The sequence below is a fragment of the Bicyclus anynana genome, chromosome 26, assembly GCF_947172395.1.
Source record: "Bicyclus anynana chromosome 26, ilBicAnyn1.1, whole genome shotgun sequence".
NCBI lineage: Eukaryota > Metazoa > Arthropoda > Insecta > Lepidoptera > Nymphalidae > Bicyclus > Bicyclus anynana.
Window position 1 is genome coordinate 3,412,717 of NC_069108.1, and position 20,597 is coordinate 3,433,313.

Consider the following 20,597-nt stretch of genomic DNA (forward strand, 5'->3'; position numbering starts at 1 on the left):
CCTTCAAAATATGTAAAAAATTAATCGCGTTGTAATTCGAGAACTAAAATACAAGGGTTTTATTTTGTAACTTGAAACCCTACTACCAATACGTTACGCTCAAGTCATCAGATTTTCGAAATGGTTTTTTTTTGGTTGTCCTAAACGTACCCACCAATATTAAGGGCTCATTCTTGGTAAAGTCAACAACGTGCAAGGTATAGTGCCTTATGTTTATCTGACGCGCTCGAGTAACTGCAAAAATCTTGGACTAGTATAAATGCCGTAAATGGATGGCGTGCATGTGTGTGTACCCACCATCTCCTGCACGAGCGACCTCATGGGCGCGACGTAGATCATCTTGAAGTCGCTGACGTTGACGGTGCCGTCGTCGTTGACGTGCTTGCCCACCTCGCGCAGGACGCACAGCAGCGCCACGTTGGTCTTGCCGGCGCCGGTGGGCGCGCACACTAGCAGGTTCTCATCTGTTTCCAATGCTGCTTTTGATATGCGACTCTGTAAGTTGTTTACATTTTTTGTGAATAAATATCTCTGCGACGGGACAAAGTTTAAATACAAATTTAATTTATTTTAAGTATGGTGAGCTGTGATAGCCCAGTGGATGAGCTGTGATAGCCCAGTGGATATGACCTCTGCTTCCGATTCCGGAGGGTGTGGGTTCGAATCCGGTCCGGGGCATGCACCTCCAACTTTTCAGTTGTGTGCATTTTAAGAAATTAAATATCACGTGTCTCAATCGGTGAAGGAAAACATCGTGAGGAAACCTGCATACGAGAGAATTATTTCAATTCTCTGCGGATTGGCAGACTGCCAATCCGCATTGGGCCAGCGTGGTGGACTATTGGCCTAACCCCTCTCATTCTAAAAGGAGACTCGAGCTCAGCAGTGAGCCGAATATGAGTTGATGACGTTAAGTATGGAGTTTCTCTGCTTGATCAAATCAGAAATGAGGAGATCCGCAGAAGAACCAAAGTCACTGACACAGCACATCGAGTCGCAAAGCTGAAGTGGTAATTGGCAGGCCACATCTTTCGAAGAGCCGATAGACATTGGGGTCCCAAAGTGTTGGAATGGCGGTCTCGCACCGGTGAGCCCAGTGTTGGTCAACCCCATCACTAGGTGGACTGAAGACATCAAGCGAGTTGCTGTTGCCAAGTTAGACCACGTGTTTGGATGTCTATGCAAGAGATGTATTTGTCCAGAGGTGAACGCGCATCAGCTGTGATAATGATGATGAGTTTACAATCACTTCAAACAAGTTTGATTATTATTTTTAAAAACTACCAGCGGTTAGGAAAGTGATGAGAAGTGCCGGGAAAAAATTCAACTGTTGCTCTTATTAAATGATTACAAATTACTTTAACATGTCAAGATTGAAGCTGATCCAATGACATTGGCTGATCGAAGCTTTTTTATCATTAAAATTTTTTTTTTTTTTTTTCTTTACAAGTTAGTCCTTGACTACAATCTCATTTGATGGTAAGATGGAAGCGGGCTAACTTGTTAAAGGGAGGATGAAAATCCACACTTCTTTCGGTTTCTACACGGCATCGTACCGGAACGCTAAATCGCTTGGCGGTACGTCTTTGCCGGTAACGGTAACTAGCCAAGGCCAAAGCCTCCCACCAGCCAAAACAAATGTATGAATTTGTAGGTTTTGGATCAATGATAATTAATGTTTATTTCGAAAAAGTAGGTACACGGAGGGTTTTGCTTTGTAATCAACAGCAAAAGACGATATCTAACCTGTATTCTATTGAGTGTCTTGAAGCCGTCGAACGCTGGCTGCACGTACTTGGGGAGCTTCTCTATGGCCACCAGGGTCTCGTCCTCCTCGAAGGGTTTGGGTTTCAGCGCGGGCACGTGGACCTCTTCGTAACCTGAGGGGTATTGCAAGATATGTAGATGAGATGTATGCTTTTGGAACGAAGTTCCTTAAGGCGCGTTGCGAAAGGAGGCTAGAACCAGAATATGGATATAGAATAGAGCTAGAATTAGAAAAAATTAAGACCAAAAATTGTAACGACACTTTTTACTCCACTGCGTAAAAAGGAGGGTAATGTTTTTGCTATAGTCGTGACCTGAAGACTGGTGAGCTCCAGGGTCCTCAAAAGGCCCCTCGACCCCAAGAGGCCCCCCTGACCCCAAAAGGCACCCCAACCCCAAAACACCCCTGACCCCAAAAGGGCCTCGACCTCAAATGGCCCCCATACCCCAAAAGACCCTAAAAGCAGCAGTTAAGCCATCGATTCCCAAAGTGGTCCAGGTGAACCCCCAGGGATCTACGGCGGAAGACTCGGCGGTTGTCTACGTTAACAACATGAAAATGGGGGTTCACAATTCGTAAGCGCGAAAATTTATCTGGTTTCTTACCGAATGGGGAGTTTCCTAAATAAAATAATTTGTGAATTGATTGCTTCTTTGTGCTGAGAGTAGCTATTCTAAATTTTTGGCTGAAATAACTTTTACCCTGGACAATTTTACTTTTTGTTATAGTAGTTGCGGCAACGAAAATTTCCACAGGTGATAGGATATAAATTTAGCAGGGGTCCACCGGAACCAGGAAGTGGTCTATGAGAAAAAAAAGTTTGAGAATCTCTGAGTTAAGCGAAAGCTTTTCAAGGTCGAAGCTTGCTACAGTGTACCTTTGCGCTGCTTGCGGAAGCTGCCGGGCGGCAGCTGGCAGCGCTTGTTGGCCATGAAGTGCGCGCCGGCCGCGAACACCAGCTCCTCGAGCTGCAGCAGCTTGCTACAGTGTACCTTTGCGCTGCTTGCGGAAGCTGCCGGGCGGCAGCTGGCAGCGCTTGTTGGCCATGAAGTGCGCGCCGGCCGCGAACACCAGCTCCTCGAGCTGCAGCAGCTTGCTACAGTGTACCTTTGCGCTGCTTGCGGAAGCTGCCGGGCGGCAGCTGGCAGCGCTTGTTGGCCATGAAGTGCGCGCCGGCCGCGAACACCAGCTCCTCGAGCTGCAGCAGCTTGCTACAGTGTACCTTTGCGCTGCTTGCGGAAGCTGCCGGGCGGCAGCTGGCAGCGCTTGTTGGCCATGAAGTGCGCGCCGGCCGCGAACACCAGCTCCTCGAGCTGCAGCAGCTTGCTACAGTGTACCTTTGCGCTGCTTGCGGAAGCTGCCGGGCGGCAGCTGGCAGCGCTTGTTGGCCATGAAGTGCGCGACGGCCGCGAACACCAGCTCCTCGAGCTGCAGCAGCTTGCGCGCGCCGCCCACCGCGCCGCCCGCCGCCTCCTGCCCGCCCCTCGCGCGCTTGCGCGGCTGCTCCGACTGCTCCGTCATCTGGGGACCAGCATCATCTTCTTAAGGCGAGGGGTTACATCGGTCTAAAGATATTTATTTCTCCAAAAAAGAACGTACTGTTCACTTAACTTAGAGTTAACATATCGTCATTTTTGCAGACAGCATGCATTATTGTAACAAAATTTTAATTACATTGTTTTTTCAATATTTTGTCCAAGTTTGTGAGGATGTAGGATTTAATCGATTTCTTGAATGCTTTTATGTTGTTTAACTCCTTCATGGAGTTTGGCAGATTGTTATATAACTGAGCACCCTCACACAATATGTTTTTATTTCCATAGGTTTTTGTCCGTGGTCGCCAAATATTGATTTTATATTTATTCCTGAGATTGAGTTTGTTAGTCCTATGCTTAAATGTTATAGTAGAATGTAGTGTGTTGGTCATGATTTTTTAAATTATGAGACAGGTATAGTATGTGTATAGTTGCGTGATATTGAATTGCGTTTTGTTTTAGTGTAAAGATCTGTATTAAAACCATTTGGTGATGTATTAAGATACACATTTCATTAGAGTTTAGCAGACTCAGAAGTGGTTTACAAAAATAAGAAAACCAACGAACAAAGGTCATGATTCACAACATTAGTCAGGACAACTTAATTAACAAATCAAACTGTAACCAAAAGAAGACCTTACAATGGAAGAGAATGAACTTGAGTGAAGTCACGCACATGTGAAAGTTGTGTGTAGGGTTAAAGGATCCTTTGACAGTTAACAAACACTCCCCTTTTCCGCTCAAGTCACTCTCCCCGCCTATCCCAAGTAACATAAAGAATTACACAACAAGTGATGTGGACGACTCGAACGCCACGAGCACACTGAAGCCGACCGTATAACGAGCGCCTTAAATCGCAAGTCGTTCCCGCCAACCGATCGGCACCCCTCTCTAACTCCCCACTAATTACGAAAATAAATCGCGCCACCTGACGTTATATTCGTCTCAGACTATTTTTTCCTACTTATTATGATTAGGCAACGCAGAGATACTGTTTAGATAGGTCCGCTGACCGAGTACAAAGTATCTGACATTGACAGTGGTGGTGGTGGTGGTGGTGGTGGTGGTGGTGGTGGTGGTGGTGGTGGTGGTGGTGGTGGTGGTGGTGATGGTGATGGTGATGGTGATGGTGATGGTGATGGTGATGGTGATGGTGATGGTGATGGTGATGGTGATGGTGATAATAATAATAATAATAATAATATCGTTTATTTGCAAGAATTACCGTTCCTTACAGTATTCAACCAAATTAATAGTGTGCAAATACATGGTGAAAAAGAAAAAAAAATACAAACAGTGAAATAAAATTAAGAAAAATATAAATACAATCAGTCACAATAACTTAATTAAATTAAATAAAATTATAAAATAAAAATAACACAAATAGTCCCCAAATTAAATGAAAAAAAAAAGAAAAGAAAAAGTTACAATTACAATATAATACAATAATTGGAATTAAAAGTAAGTACGAGTATGTCATAAAAAATTAAGTCAAATATTCCTTAATGTCGTAGTAGCCCTTATCAATAAGCCATTTATTTAATTTTATTTTAAAATGGGGCAAGCTTAATTTTTGAATGTCATCTGGTAATTTATTAAATATTTTTACAGCCATACAGTATGCACTTTTCATATAACTACCAGTACATACTTTTGATAGCACCAACTTGTTACCGTGTCTGACCGACTTATTGACAGTGCCTTCACCTCTTCGCTGAAAATATTTTGGATGGCGCTTAACAAAAATACAAACATCTCGTATGTACATACAAGGCAGTGGAAGAATGTTCAATTGCTTAAAAAGAGGTTTATAGCTATCTAATGGCCCTGCTTTACACATAGCTCGAATGCATTTTTTTTGAAGTCGGAATGCTCTAATAAAGTCTACAGAGTTACCCCAGAGTATTAAACCGTATGACAGCACAGACGATACATGTCCGTGATATGCACTTAAAGCTGCATCGATGGAAATAGTCTGCGTAAGACGTCTGAGCGCATAAACAAATTTGGCCAATTTTGTGCAAATGTAGTCAATATGAGATTTCCAATTCATTGTTTTGTCATAAACTAATCCTAAAAATTTCATTGTGTCATCTTCTCCTATTTTAATATCATTATATTTAACATCAACTGGCACTGTTTTTGAATTATAATAATTAAATTGCATAATTTTCGTTTTATTTATATTAACCTGCAAGTTATTTTCATTTAGCCAAGTTATTATATTTTGTAATACGTCGTTTATTTCTTGTTCATACCTATTAACATTATGACATCTCACTAATATGGTTGTATCATCTGCAAACAATACGCACGGGTGACTTGTTGCCGCCGTGATATCGTTTATGTAGGCCAAGAAAAGAAATGGTCCTAGAATGCTGCCCTGCGGTACTCCCTTTTTATTATATTTGTATGTTGAATTATAAATCATCTTAATATTATTTTCTAGTTTGCTAATTTGTGTACATACAGTCCTACCATTTAGATATGATTTTACCCATTGATGAGCTGTTCCCCTTATACCATATCTTTCTAATTTATTTAATAAGATATTGTGATTAACGAAGTCAAACGCCTTGGTCATGTCTAGAAAAATAGCAGTAATAGGTACTTTGTCATTGAGGCTATCATTAATAATTTTATTTAGATAAAAACAAGCCTCAGTAGTGGAACTATTATTACGAAATCCGAATTGTTCTTGAATTAATAAATTATTGGCGTCAAAAAAGTTTTTTAGTCGCTTAAACATTACTTTTTCAAATATTTTTGCTAAAATAGGTACCAAAGTTATAGGCCTGTAGTTATTTATGTCATGATGGTGATGGTGATGGTGATGGTGGTGATGGTGATGGTGATGGTGATGGTGATGGTGATGGTGATGGTGATGGTGATGGTGATGGTGATGGTGATGGTGATGGTGATGGTGATGGTGGTGATGATGATTATAGTGATGGTGGTGATGGTGATGATGATGATGATGATGATGATGATGATGATGATGATGATGATGATGATGATGGTGATGGTGGTGATGGTGGTGATGTGTGGTGGTGATGTGGATGATGATGATGATGATGATGATGATGAGATGATGATGATGATGATGATGATGATGATGATGATGATGATGATGATGATGATGATGATGATGATGATGATGATGATGATGATGATGATGATGAATGATGATGATGATGATGATGATGATGATGATGATGATGATGATGATGATGATGATGATGATGATGATGATGATGATGATGATGATGATGATGATGATGATGATGATGATGATGATGATGATGATGATGATGATGATGATGATGATGATGATGATGATGATGATGATGATGATGATGATGTGATGATGATGATGATGATGATGATGATGATGATGATGATGATGATGATGATGATGGATGATGATGATGATGATGATGATGATGATGATGATGAGATGATGATGATGATGATGATGATGATGATGATGATGATGATGATGATTGATGATGATGATGATGAAGATGATGATGATGATGATGATGATGATGATGATGATGATGATGGGATGATGATGATGATGATGATGATGATGATGATGATGATGATGATGATGATGATGATGATGATGATGATGATGATGATGATGATGATTGATGATGATGATGATGATGATGATGATGATGATGATGATGATGATGATGATGATGATGATGATGATGATGATGATGATGATGATGATGATGATGATGATGATGATGATGATGATGATGATGATGATGATGATGATGATGATGATGATGATGATGATGATGATGATGATGATGATGATGATGATGATGATGATGATGATGATGATGATGATGATGATGATGATGATGATGATGATGATGATGATGATGATGATGATGATGATGATGATGATGATGATGATGATGATGATGATGATGATGATGATGATGATGATGATGATGATGATGATGATGATGATGATGATGATGATGATGATGATGATGATGATGATGATGATGATGATGATGATGATGATGATGATGATGATGATGATGATGATGATGATGATGATGATGATGATGATGATGATGATGATGATGATGATGATGATGATGATGATGATGATGATGATGATGATGATGATGATGATGATGATGATGATGATGATGATGACAGTAGGTACCTCGTCATCTCCCTTGCCGGTGTCGAGCTGTGCGAGGATCTTCTGCAGATGCGGCTGCTTGGACATCTCGTCTCTGATGGAGGCGCGCTCGCTCTCCGACTGGGACGACGCCAGGCGCGTGCAGTACAGGACTGAAATTGTTATTTGTTAAGTATGAACATCACACAGATTGCATCGACACTTTTTTTTTTTTTTAATGCAAATAGGCTCGCGTTTGACCATGATCTAACCTGATGGTAAGTGTAGATACAGTCTAAGATGGAACACGCTTGCCTAGAAGGTGCCTATTCACTCACCTTCCCTGCCTGACATGTTCTCCATGCCCGCACTAAATAATTACAACACAAAACGTTATTGCACAGAATCACTAACGCGACTGGCAGCGTGACGGTGTCTACGCTGCCTAACAAACAACTGAACTCAAGTCATCAAATTCCCTCTTATTGACTCACCAGATTGTAGTTAAGGACTAACTTTATTTTACAATTTAAACTATCGTGAGTGTTGTGGTCACGGACGGTTCAGCAATAGCCAAGCATGTTCTAGCTTCGGGTACGACTCATTATATCCGTTTTGATAAGGCTTCTGTATTGTCAAGGGAAAAGTTTCTAGAACCTCGTAAGATACGTGAAGCGATAGAAATTAGTCGTCACCGGAATTTTAATCGGGATCATGGATGGTTGCTGCCCACAGCGTGGAAACCGCTATTTCTTTCATTGTCACATACAACAAACGTGGAACAAGATAGCATTAGTTCGGTTTGCTTACAAGAAGACGAGTCTAATGAAGATGACATTAATGAACCGTCGGAGAGTGTAACGGAACCTTCACTCCCCACCACTCAACCCCTCTCCGCGCGCTCAATGCGTGGCAGTTTGGATCGTGCCGCGATGCAAGAACCAGCTCATGACTAACGGCCACGTCTGGGTTCGAAACTAGTCGGGCATACTCCGACCTAATATCACGTGAGTTTTAGCCGTGTTTCATAATCAATTAATAAGGACTAACTTGTAGAAAGGTTACGCGTTACGTTACCAAACAGTTATACCCACAGGAAGTTATAATTTAAAAAAAAATGACTCACTGGTGTATCTGTACTTGTTCAGCACCTTGACGAGGTCGAAGCAGTCGTAGCCGAGCAGCAGCACCAGCCTGTTCTCCAGGTCGCGCTCGTCCGCCGCGTCCGACAGCGCGCGCAGCACCTCGGACGACTTCGCCTGCGAGTATTCACAGAGACAATTTAGTTTTTTAACCGACTTTAAAAAACGGAGGTTCTTAATTTGATGTGTATGTCTTATTTACCCCCGAGTAAGAGGGGTGTTATAAGTCTGACGTATCTGTCTGTCTGTGGCCTTAGCTACCAAACGGATGAAGCTATTTCAATTTGTTTGTTTTTTTATAATTGTGTTAAAAGAAGGTGTGATTGTAATAACAATAATGTCAGAAATAACGGCCTCTGTGGCGCAGTGGTATGCGCAGTGGACTTACAAGACGGAAGTCTTGGGTTCGATCCCCGGCTGGGCTGATTGAGGTTTTCTTAATTTGTCCAGGTCTGGCTGGTGGGAGGCTTCGGCCGTGGCTAGTTACCCTACCGACAAAGACGTACCGCCAAGCGATTTATCGTTCCGGTACGATGTCGTGTAGAGACCGAAAGGAGTGTGGATTTTCATCCTCCTCCTAACAAATTAGCCCGTTTTCATCTTAGACTGTATCATCACTTTGAGGGGAGATTGTAGTCAAGGGCTAACTTGTACAGAATAAAAAAAAAAAAAAATTGTTGCACACCACACTAGATTAAAACTCCAAAAAGTGGATTTCCCCACAAGTCATACCTGCGACACCATGGCGTCGGGGAAGTGCCTGGACAGTCGTCGCTGCAGCCAGTACGCGTCGATGTCCATGGGGTGCAGCACCGTGTCGCGCCGCTTCTGCGACTGCTCCTCGGACAGCTGCAATGGGGAACATATGGGAAACCTGCTAGCGTATGTATTATGAAGGATATCCATCATCATCATTTCAACCCATATTCTACCTCCTCATTCAGTCTCCTCTCTGAATGAGAGGGGTTAGGCCTTACTCCACCACGATGGCCCAATCCGGATTGGCAGATTTCACACATGTAGCGAATTAATAGTATAGTCAATGATAATTTTATACTATAGATCGGTTACATCTCCGATTCGATTAATAGGCTACAAAACTGAGCGCACACATGCACAATTTTGTCTTTAATTCCATTATATATTCATGTATATATAGTCTTTACACTTCCTGAACACACAACTCGACATTGTAGACGATTTTTATGTATTATTTTGTTTAAATAACGTTCGTTGTTGACCACACCTAACATTGAGCTGTGTATAAATTTCCTCTTTTGAGCGGCTCATTTTTCATGCGCTTGCAACACATCTAACAATATTTTTGATATCACTGAGTATGAGTATTGTTGTGACGTTCGATGCATACGTCTTGTTCTCAGACTAAATACATAAGGACTAGTATCGCACCCAAATTCACGAACAAAATTTTCTGCCATTTTCTAAGGAAAACGAGCTTAGATTTCATACATATCTTATACTAAACTAGCAGTTTTTGTTCGTTTTTTACACCATATAACTACACAAAAAGGTATTTTTACGGAGGTTTTTAACCGACGGACACGATTGTAAACTATGAAACATCGATTCTTTAGAGACAGTGTTTATAATCGCATAAGATCGTTTATCATATACTTTAACAGAAAAATAATGTCTTGCGAGGCAGGTCTTTATCTAATTAGTCTGAGGTCTTGTTGGATAATACTTCATGGATTATTTTGGAGAATGATTGAAGTGAATAGAGAAGGGGAATGTTAACTAGTTTTAAAAGACGTCTTTAACCCTACATACAACTGTCACAAGTCCGGGACTTCACTTAAGGTCATACAAGTGTTTATTGGCAACATTCTTGATGGTAATTATTGGATCTGACAGACTTTCTTTCAATAATAATGTTTTGCCCTTTGAATCCGCTTCTGTTGCACCCGTTTTCCGGCATATCATATATGTGAATATTTTCAGAACAGATAAGGGTATATATTTCGTACGCCGGATCTCGGACTATAAATGAGGCATCGCACTTAGGCTCAGTTCAGAAAGGGTGAATTTGCCGCGATTCTCTCGCGCGTATTACGCGCGACCTTTGCGTCCACAAGGTGCGTACCTACGCGCGAGCATTTGGGGAGGAATTCAGTACGAAACATGGAGTTCGCTCTAGAGTTCGCGCGTTAATTGGACGCAACAAGGCATCCCTAGTATCACGACTCGCGCGCAATACGCGCGAATCAAGCGCGCGTCGAGATACTGGCGTAGTGCACGCGATTTACGCGCGTATTTTGAATTCGCGCGATGCTTGTGGACGCGATGTATTGATGTCTAGTACTTCGACAACGCGCGTATGAATTCGCGCGATACGATTCGCGACGAATTCGCCCCTTCTGGACAAGGACTTAGTGTTAGAGGAGCTCACGTTGGCGTGTATGGCGTTCCTCTTGCCCTCCGCGTCGCTGTCGTCGCCCGAGCTCTCCTTGCCGCCCTCCGCGTCCGACGCATCGCCCTCCTCCTTGTCCTCCTCGCGAACCTGCACATGAATTTTATGATAGCAATACGAGCTTAAAGCCGTGATAGCCCAGTGGATATGACCTCTGCCTCCGATTCTAGAGGATGTGGGTTCGAATCCAGTCCAGGGCATGCACCTCCAACTTTTCAGTTGTGTGCGTTTTAAGAAATTAAATATCACGTGTCTGAAATGGTATAGGAAACCTGCGTACCAGAGAATTATCTTAATTATCTGCGTGTGTGAAGTCTGCCAATCCGCATTGGGCCAGCGTGGTGGACTATTGGTCTAACCCCTGTCATTCTGAGAGGAGACTCGAACATAGCAATGAGCCGAATATGGGTTGATAATGATGAATACGAGCTTAAACAGCACAATAATCGCTAGAGCTTGGCAACATTTTTAACCGAATGCATAAAAGGAGGAGTATTATTCACAATTCAACGGGTATGTTCCTTTCTTTTTTTAATGTTTTTACCTCATAACTTTATTAACCACTTTTGATTTCGTTTAAGTTTCATGATTTTCATGAAACTGAAAGTAATTTTGTGTTAAAATCAAAATAACTGAAATATGTCTTTGAAGTCGGTTCCATTTTTATGTTAAATTATTATTTAATTTTTAATAGTGTGAATAAAATACAAAATAAATATTAATTTATTATGAAACACGGCTAAAACTTCACTCAAAAGCGACATAAAAGCGATTGAAAGGACTACTCTTCATTCAAAGTCAAAGTCTATGTTATGTGTGTCATCAACCCATATTCGGCTCACTGCTGAGCTCGAGTCTCCTCTCAGAATGAGAGGGATTAGGCCAATAGTCCACCACGCTGGCCCAATGCGGATTGGCAGACTTCACACACGCAGAGAATTGAGATAATTCTCTCGTATGCAGGTTTCCTCACGATGTTTTCCTTCACCGATTGAGACACGTGATATTTAATTTCTTAAAATGCACACAACTGAAAAGTTGGAGGTGCATGCCCCGGACCGGATTCGAACCCACACCCTCCGGAATCGGAAGCAGAGGTCATATCCACTGGGCTATCACAGCTTTTATAAGTCTATGTTAATTTACTTGAATTAAGCTTAGTTTACGAGCACTTTTCGAACATCAGGGTGCCTAGTGGGAGATTTCAATATTTTCATACTGTTACTATCGCGTAAAAATCATCATTAATTTTGAGTTTTCAACTTTAATTTACAACTAACCTGAGGCAAAGACGTACCGCCAGGCGATTTAGCGTTCCGGTACGATGTCGTGTAGAAACCGAAAGGGGTTTGGATTTTCATACTAACGAATTAGCCCGCTTGCATCTTAGATTGCATCATCACTTACCATCAGGTGAGATTGTAGTCAAGCGCTGACTTGTAAAGAATATCGAAACGCTATATCGTTTGGCGGTACGTCTTTGTCGGTAGGGTGGTAACTAGCCACGGCCGAAACCTCCCACCAGCCAAAAAAGTGTCGCACTAACCTCCCCATAAGCATCCTCATCGTCCTCCTCGGAGGACTCCTCGAACTGCACATTAATGCCGTATGTCTCGTCTATCTCTGTGTTGCCCTCTGTCGATGTGCTAATTGTGAAGTCTGTGATTTTCTTACCTGTCGAGTTACAAACAAATTGGTTATAAAATACTGTTGCTTCAAGTCTGTTTGCTTCATCATCATATCAGCCGATGGGCGTCCACTGCAGGACATAGGCCTTTTGTAGGGACTTCCAAACATCACGATACTGAGCCACCTGCATCCAGCGAATCCCTGCGACTCGCTTGATGTTCGCAGTCCACCTGGTGGGGGGTCTTCCATCGACTCTTCAAACTATGTGCACCGTTCATTACCACTTAAAAATAACGTACTTTTCTAGTGGTAAAAGAATTTTCAAAATCATTTAAGTAAATTAAGACAATAACAAATACACACACTGGCACCTAGCCCCAAAGTGAGCTCAGCTTGTATATGTAAGTTGGGTAGGTACCTATTGATAGATTATGAATTTACATATATATATAATATCTATTTATTAATAGAAAATCGAGTCGAAATTGTATGTGTTTGTGTCACACACATTTTTTGATCTATTGGACGGATTTTCATGTGTTTTCACATATGGACTAAGCAAAAAGATGTTTAAGCAAAAAGAAGGTCAGTTATTTCATCAAAATCTCCTCTCTGCCTGCAGGTTTTCATTCACAGGATGGACCCACGCTGTGAATCCATGTATTGCCAAGATATACTTCTTTACAAAATTGTGTACATGTGATGTATGCACCTACACAGTATGTATGTGTGTGTGTCGTGAAACAGTTATGCACGAAGCCGTGTTTCGTATTCGTACACATCTCAGTGGCGACGAGTATTTTATAATCAAACCACGTCGTTATCAACTGATATTTGACTGACTCGAGCAGTAAGCCACTGCTGAGCTCGAGTCTTCTCTAAGAATGAGAGGGGTTAGGTCAATAGTCCACCACGCTGGCCCAATGCGGTTTGCAGACTTCATACTCGCCGAGAACTAAGAAAATTTTCTGGTATGCAGGTTTCCTCATGATGTTTTAACATGTGATATTTAATTTCTTAAAATGCACACAACTGAAAACTTGGAGGTGCAAGCCCCGGACCGGATATGAACCGACACCCTCCGGAATCGGAGGCAGAGGTCATATCCACTGGGCTATCACGGCTTTTACTGGGCTATCACGGCTTTCACGGGTTTCAGTAGCGACGAGTATTTTATAATCAACCCACATTATGCGCAAAAAATGGCAGGAGTTATAAGAAATCTTACAATTTGAACCAAATGCTCAAAACTGGGAGTTGTTTGATTTCTGATCAACTTGGTGCATCCGGGTAACATAGAAGAAACCGAATATGATGTATATGTTTTATAGAGCCACGCAAATGGCGGGAAAAGCACTAGAAGACTTTGCAGTACTAACTCCTAGTTGAATAAAAAAACTCATTAAATTCTCAAATAATATCGAACTCATTAAATTCTCAAATAATGTCGAACTCATTAAATTCTCAAATAATGTCGAACTCATTAAATTCTCAAATAATGTCGAACTCATTAAATTCTCAAATAATGTCGAACTCATTAAATTCTCAAATAATGTCGAACTCATTAAATTCTCAAATAATGTCGAACTCATTAAATTCTCAAATAATGTCGAACTCATTAAATTCTCAAATAATGTCGAACTCATTAAATTCTCAAATAATGTCGAACTCATTAAATTCTCAAATAATGTCGAACTCATTAAATTCTCAAATAATGTCGAACTCATTAAATTCTCAAATAATGTCGAACTCATTAAATTCTCAAATAATGTCGAACTCATTAAATTCTCAAATAATGTCGAACTCATTAAATTCTCAAATAATGTCGAACTCATTAAATTCTCAAATAATGTCGAACTCATTAAATTCTCAAATAATGTCGAACTCATTAAATTCTCAAATAATGTCGAACTCATTAAATTCTCAAATAATATCTTTGGTACACTTACCTAAATTAACTAAAAGTGCGAATCTTTCATCTGCAATGGGTCCAAGTAGAGTTTCTATTTCTTTTTTTCTCTCCGGGTCCTTTAATTTGTCATTTTTGAGTACCACCAATACCTGGAAATTAAAATGATATTTTATACTAACATGTATGTTCACACAAACAAGATTTCTGTATCGCATGATTTCGATCTTCTTCTAACTACTGAGGTCCTTTGCGGATGCGGAAGATGAGAAAGCGCGTGTAGTGTTTGTGGTGTATGTATGTACGTACCCTCTCATCATACAATAGCTTCGGTGTCCAGGACATTAACTGGGCGGCGGGGCCAAAGTACAGTCAGCTTCAAAGGAAAATCACAAAGATTGTATCACTTCGATACGATTTAATGTGATTTTCCTTTCCAAAGTACAGTCAGCTCCAAAGGAAAATCACATAAGATTGTATGGAAGTGATACGATCTTATGTGATTTTCCTTTACTTACTTTGGCCCCCCCGCCCAGGCAATGTCCTGGACACCGAAGCTATTGTATGACGAGAGGTTACATTATACGTACATACATACTCCACAAATACTACTCCTGCGGTTCCATTAAGAACCCTACAAACTTGTGACGCTGCTGCAGTTCTATGAAAGACCCTAGTCCTGTAATGCTGCAGGGACATGGGGACCCTCACCTCGTCACAGGCCCCGCACAGGATATCCCTCGGCTGGTCGCCCAGCGCGCTCTGCATGAAAGCCAGCAGCAGCTCGTACGCGCGGTGCTTGTGGGTCTTGTGATGCAGCTTCGGTTCCATTACGAAGCCTACAAACTTGTGACGCTGCTGCAGTTCTATTGAAGACCCTAGTCCTGTAATGCTGCTTCATAGGGACCCTCACCTCGTCGCAGGCGCCACACAGGATGTCCCTCGGCTGGTCGCCCAGCGCGCTCTGCATGAAGGCCAGCAGCAGCTCGTACGCGTGGCGCGTGTGCTGCGCGCGCGGCCGGTACAGCACGCCGGCGGGCGTGTCGTCCGCCCACGCCACGCGAGACTTTGACTTGGACAGCTCGTATGACGCCTCGTCGCGCTTCTGTCGTCTGCAACGACAATGTATGGTGTAATTTTAAGCCCCAATAGCTCAACGGTAAGAGCGGTTGGACTCATCACCGAAGGGTGGTGGTTCAATCCTCACCCCGTTGGCCTATTGTCGTACCAACTCCTAGCACAATCTTTCCCGACTGGTGGGAGGGGAATGGGAATATTGGTCATATTATAAAAGATATGGCAATTATCTTTTTAAAAACAAAAAAAAAATTTGGCTGGTGGGAGGCTTCGGTCGTGGCTAGTTACCAACCTAACGTCAAAGACGTACCGCCAAGCGATTTAGTGTTCCGGTACGATGTCGTGTAGAAACCGAAAGGGGTGGGGATTTTCATGCTCCTCCTAACAAATCAGCCCGCTTTCATCTAAGACTACATCACCTACTTCACATAGTCAAGGGCTAGTTAGTAAAGAATAAAAAAAAAAAAATTTTTAATTTTCAGCTGTAAGCACTCATTTGCACGACAGTTTTTTTTAACGTCCGTTAAGAAATCTTTCGTGCGAATGAGGGCTAAACATCAGCTAACAATATTAATTTTGTGTTGTTTCAGAAGTGTGGCTAACAAATAAACAAACATAAATCTACTATTTATAGATTCAAAATTAAGTTGGACATTAATCAATGCTTAATTCCTAGCTTACACTAATCAACTTCTAAATATGTTTCTTCCTTACCATGTAACACTGGCAAAGTACTCCGATTATTTTAACCATTAATTTGTAGACGAACTTTGGATTATTTACAAATTTTTGAAATATATTCAAAACTGATGGTAATTAAACTTGTGTCAGTTAGTAATTGTGGCCAGAGAGACAATAATTTGTACAGCAACGTGTAGCATTGACAGTAGCTTATGCTGGCAATGTTGTTCGTTGCTGACCATGCTGTGGGAGAGGTGTATCAGAATGCCATCTAAGCTTATGGGTGGCACTCTTTCTTTACTCTCCAGAAACTTGCTTTTTAATTTTACAGTACTTGATAAGTTACAGAAGTTGAACAAGGCCAATAAGTTTATTATAACTTTATACAGATTATTTGATGGCCGCGTGGTGCAGTGGGTAGTGACCCTGCTTTCTGCATCCATTGTGGGTTCAATTCCCACAACTGGAAAATATTTGTGTGTTGAGCATGGGTGTTTTCCAGTGTCTGTGTGTATATATACATTATATAAGTATTTATATGTAGTATATAAATGTATACGAATATTATAATATCAACTATCTTAGTACCCATAACACAAGCTACTCTGTATGCTGACTTTGGGGCTAGGTAGTGATGTGTATTGTTTAAGTATATTTATTTATTTTATTTATTAAAGAATAATAGGCAGATAGAGCAAACAGAACATGGCAGTGATGCAGCCATTCCAAATACAAATTCAAAAAGTAATACATTCTCGAGTCAGTAAGACACAAAACGCCGCATAAGTAATTTTCAATATTATTAAAGAAAAATGGCATCTTATGTTTATGAATATTTTAAAAACTGTTCACAAAAACTAAAAAACCATTATTGATATTATTGGTCTACTATGATATCAATATTAAATATAAATATTAACTATTTATATTTATTAATTGTAATTAGTGTCAAATCTTGAAATGCAAATTATGAAAAAAATCTGTATATGCAGATATCAAGGAGATGCACGACATTTGTATTTTTTAAGGGTCTCACCAGCCTCACCACTCTGCTTGTAAAAGCTCATTCTGTATAATTCTTCTGTGCCACATTTCTTGATTAACTTTCATCAACTTTACAAGTACTGTCTCTAAGAAAGATATGAATCAACTCACTTGGCCTTCCTCTCCTCAGCTTTGTCAGGCTTGGTCCTCTGTGCACGGTCACCCATGCGAGTGCCAGTCAGCTTGCCGGACAGAGAGAGAACCTCTCCCGTTGCCTCATCTCGCCCGCGCCTCTCTATAAGCCTGACGTCGGCTTGGAGTACTAAATTTGAGTTCTGGAAGCAAAATTAACATTTTATAATGTACGTTCTACTTTGATTACTACAACTTGCTACAGTTACTACTAGTGTTTTTCAGATAGCATGGGTACGGTGACGGTTCATTTCACTCTTGAAAGTGTGCCGTGATTTACGATAATAGTATGTATTATGAACGTCATAAGGCAACTGTCACCATACTCATGCTATCTGAAATACACTTTAGATTGCTATTTTGCACATGTTATCTAGCACCATTCTACCACAGAACAGCAAAATATGGCATACATTGTGGATGTCCAGGCTACTTGTATGAAACAATATGCATTCACATTCCTAATTCGTAAAGCAAATATTTGCCCTTCCCACGTTTGTGTTTTCTGACACATAATTTTAACACCTTCAAAGCATACAGACCATCCATCGACACATAAATTTTGTGATTTTTGACCCCTCCCGTGGTCACATGCCATCATATATTTTGAAAATCCACCAATCATTGTCGTTCAATTGTTTTGATGTTTTATTTGATAGAGAAGCCTTGGATTATCCACAAATAATAATTTTTCTAACATCCTCAAAACTGATGATAATAATTAAACACGTCTCTTTCATTAACGCCGCCAGAGAGACAATTTGTACAGCAACGTGTAGCATTGACAGTAGCTTATGCTGGCAATGTTGTTCATTGCTGACCATGCTGTAGGAGAGGTGTATCAGAATGCCATCTAAGCTTATGGGTGGCACTCTTTCTTTACTCTCCAGAAATTTACTTTTTAATAAATAGCAAGAGTGAATAGGCATCTTCTAGGTAAACACGCTCCAACTTAGACAGCATTAATGCTTTCCAACAGGCTTAATTGTAGTCGAGTCTATATTGCATAAAAAGAGCCGTAAGGTGTGAAACACATGACAAATAAACAGAATGCCTGTTATAAACGAAGCCTAATATGCCCTTTAATCTAGCTTTAGGCTATACAAGTTATGAGGTTTCTAACATGATAACTAGTAGTTCTAAAAGCAACAATCGCAAAACGACTTCGAAGACGCGAATTAACAGGGCCAGGCTTTCACGAGTTCGAAAACAAGGCATCCTTAATAAAGGAGTCCTAAGCAGTAGTAAATTACATGACAGCAGTTGTAGTTTGTAGGAACAGCTCTAAATCATACCGAAACCTCAGTCCTAAGTTCTCAATACTTAATTTTGGACTATGATCAAAAATATTAAAAAATATTGCACAATAACAAAATTGGAAGCGAACTTACAGCTTTGTATTCGTATTGCAGCTGCCTAGCAGCCGCGTCCGCCATGCTGCTGGTTTATGTATTGTTCACGAATTCACAGTCAATCCTCACTCACTTATCTACACAAAATTCACAAAGTTGTACAAAATGGGATAACGAAAATGCGTAAAAACAATATTGTTAAGTTAGGTTATGCCGCTACCGCCATCTTTGAAGAATTTATTTTGACAAGACATTGACATTATATAAATATTTTTTTGACCACAGCCACAGAATTAATTTACAATTTAAATTATTTTGATAACATATAAATGATCGGATTTATATATTATCAAATTCGTTTCAATTCAAATAATTAACATTTTTGTATATATAATAATATTCTACAAAGTAAGCAGAAGTAGCCCCAAATGCTAGTAGCAAAGGGAAAATACTCCCTTAAAACACAAAATTATGGGCGTTTGGCAACACTGAAAACTATAGCTATACAAAACACATGCAAACTAAAGACTATCGGCGAGTAAATAATAAATTATATCAACTTATAAGAAATTTAAATAAATAAGTATGATAAATATAACTATCTTTTTCTTTCTAATTTGTAATATATTTAGTATGTTGGCAGAAAGTTTTAAAATAAAATAAAGTCCCTATGAGCTTGGCAGTTTGAATAATTTTAATAGTTTTGACTATTTTAGGTATTTTTTTTGTATCAAAGATTTATAAACAAAATCAATAAGTAAGTAATTGATTGTTTATAGATATTTAATGAAGTAATAATATTTAAGCAAACAACCGTATTAACTAAACAAGTAAACTTCAGCGACCTTGAAGTTGCGGTCATTCACCCTAACTCAGCTGTTATTGACTACGTTATGTCATGCTGTAATTCGTACATGTTTATTTATAGGTATTTGTATTTTGATGGTATTTCAGATATATTTGAATTACTTATATGGTAATAATTATAAAGACACTTGCAATTGCTTAATTTAACTAATATACACATATACACATATTTGTGATCATTTCATATCACATAAGCTCTCTACCTTATAATTTGCGTGGTTAAATTTCACATCTATTATATCAAAATCGTTTCAGCCTTCATTGCCTGATAGAAAAAGTAAATTAAGTATCATATTCGTAAATGCATTTATGTTAATGTTTATCAAAAAGTGCTCAGCATTTTTTACAGTTAACACGTAAACAAACAAACTGCGCACGCCACTTTGATAGTACGCACAATTTTCGTCACGTGATGTAAACATTTAGTCAGCGAGTGAAATCATTTGACAGCCGACGTATTTGAAATGTCAGGGCTGTAAAATTGACAACTTACTACAGTTTTAGGCTGATATAATTATACTAAACGACAAATTTTAAGCTGAACAAATTAACAATAATATTACGTCCGCTAAGATTTCATTATGAAACTAGGCTTGTGTCTTAATGAAATCAGTAAATAGATAGATGGCATTTAGAAACATTCTCATTTCGTTCATTATTTCGTTCCATGATTTCACCATCCCGAAAAAAAATCATTTTCTTTGCAAATTATAAACACTAAGCGCTCGTAAACACTGTTACGCTATATATGTTTGTTTTGAGTAAACAAAACCTACATTAAGCATTTTTAAAGGAAAGTAACATTAATTTTTATGAAAATGCAAGATTTTTCTTTCTATTTTGATCTAGGATTTCTATTTTCAGGATCATGTAGTCA

The 20,597-nt window shown here is 39.9% G+C and overlaps 1 protein-coding gene across 1 annotated transcript in view; it reads right to left on the reverse strand.

Annotated features, from left to right (window-relative positions):
* The window catches only part of LOC112051137 (putative U5 small nuclear ribonucleoprotein 200 kDa helicase), a 58,427-nt gene extending 39,348 nt beyond the window's left edge, over positions 1 to 19,079 (reverse strand). Inside the window, exons 1-12 of the mRNA XM_052889671.1 lie at positions 18,893 to 19,079; positions 17,481 to 17,644; positions 15,481 to 15,679; positions 14,608 to 14,719; positions 12,576 to 12,703; positions 11,009 to 11,119; positions 9,331 to 9,447; positions 8,583 to 8,715; positions 7,499 to 7,629; positions 3,106 to 3,289; positions 1,747 to 1,880; positions 298 to 495 (exon numbers count right to left, since the gene is read on the reverse strand). Of these exons, the coding sequence (XP_052745631.1) occupies positions 298 to 495; positions 1,747 to 1,880; positions 3,106 to 3,289; positions 7,499 to 7,629; positions 8,583 to 8,715; positions 9,331 to 9,447; positions 11,009 to 11,119; positions 12,576 to 12,703; positions 14,608 to 14,719; positions 15,481 to 15,679; positions 17,481 to 17,644; positions 18,893 to 18,937 (1,656 nt within the window). The 5' untranslated portion in view covers positions 18,938 to 19,079. The remainder of the gene's footprint in view (positions 1 to 297; positions 496 to 1,746; positions 1,881 to 3,105; positions 3,290 to 7,498; positions 7,630 to 8,582; positions 8,716 to 9,330; positions 9,448 to 11,008; positions 11,120 to 12,575; positions 12,704 to 14,607; positions 14,720 to 15,480; positions 15,680 to 17,480; positions 17,645 to 18,892) is intronic.
* Between the last annotated feature and the right edge of the window lie 1,518 nt (positions 19,080 to 20,597).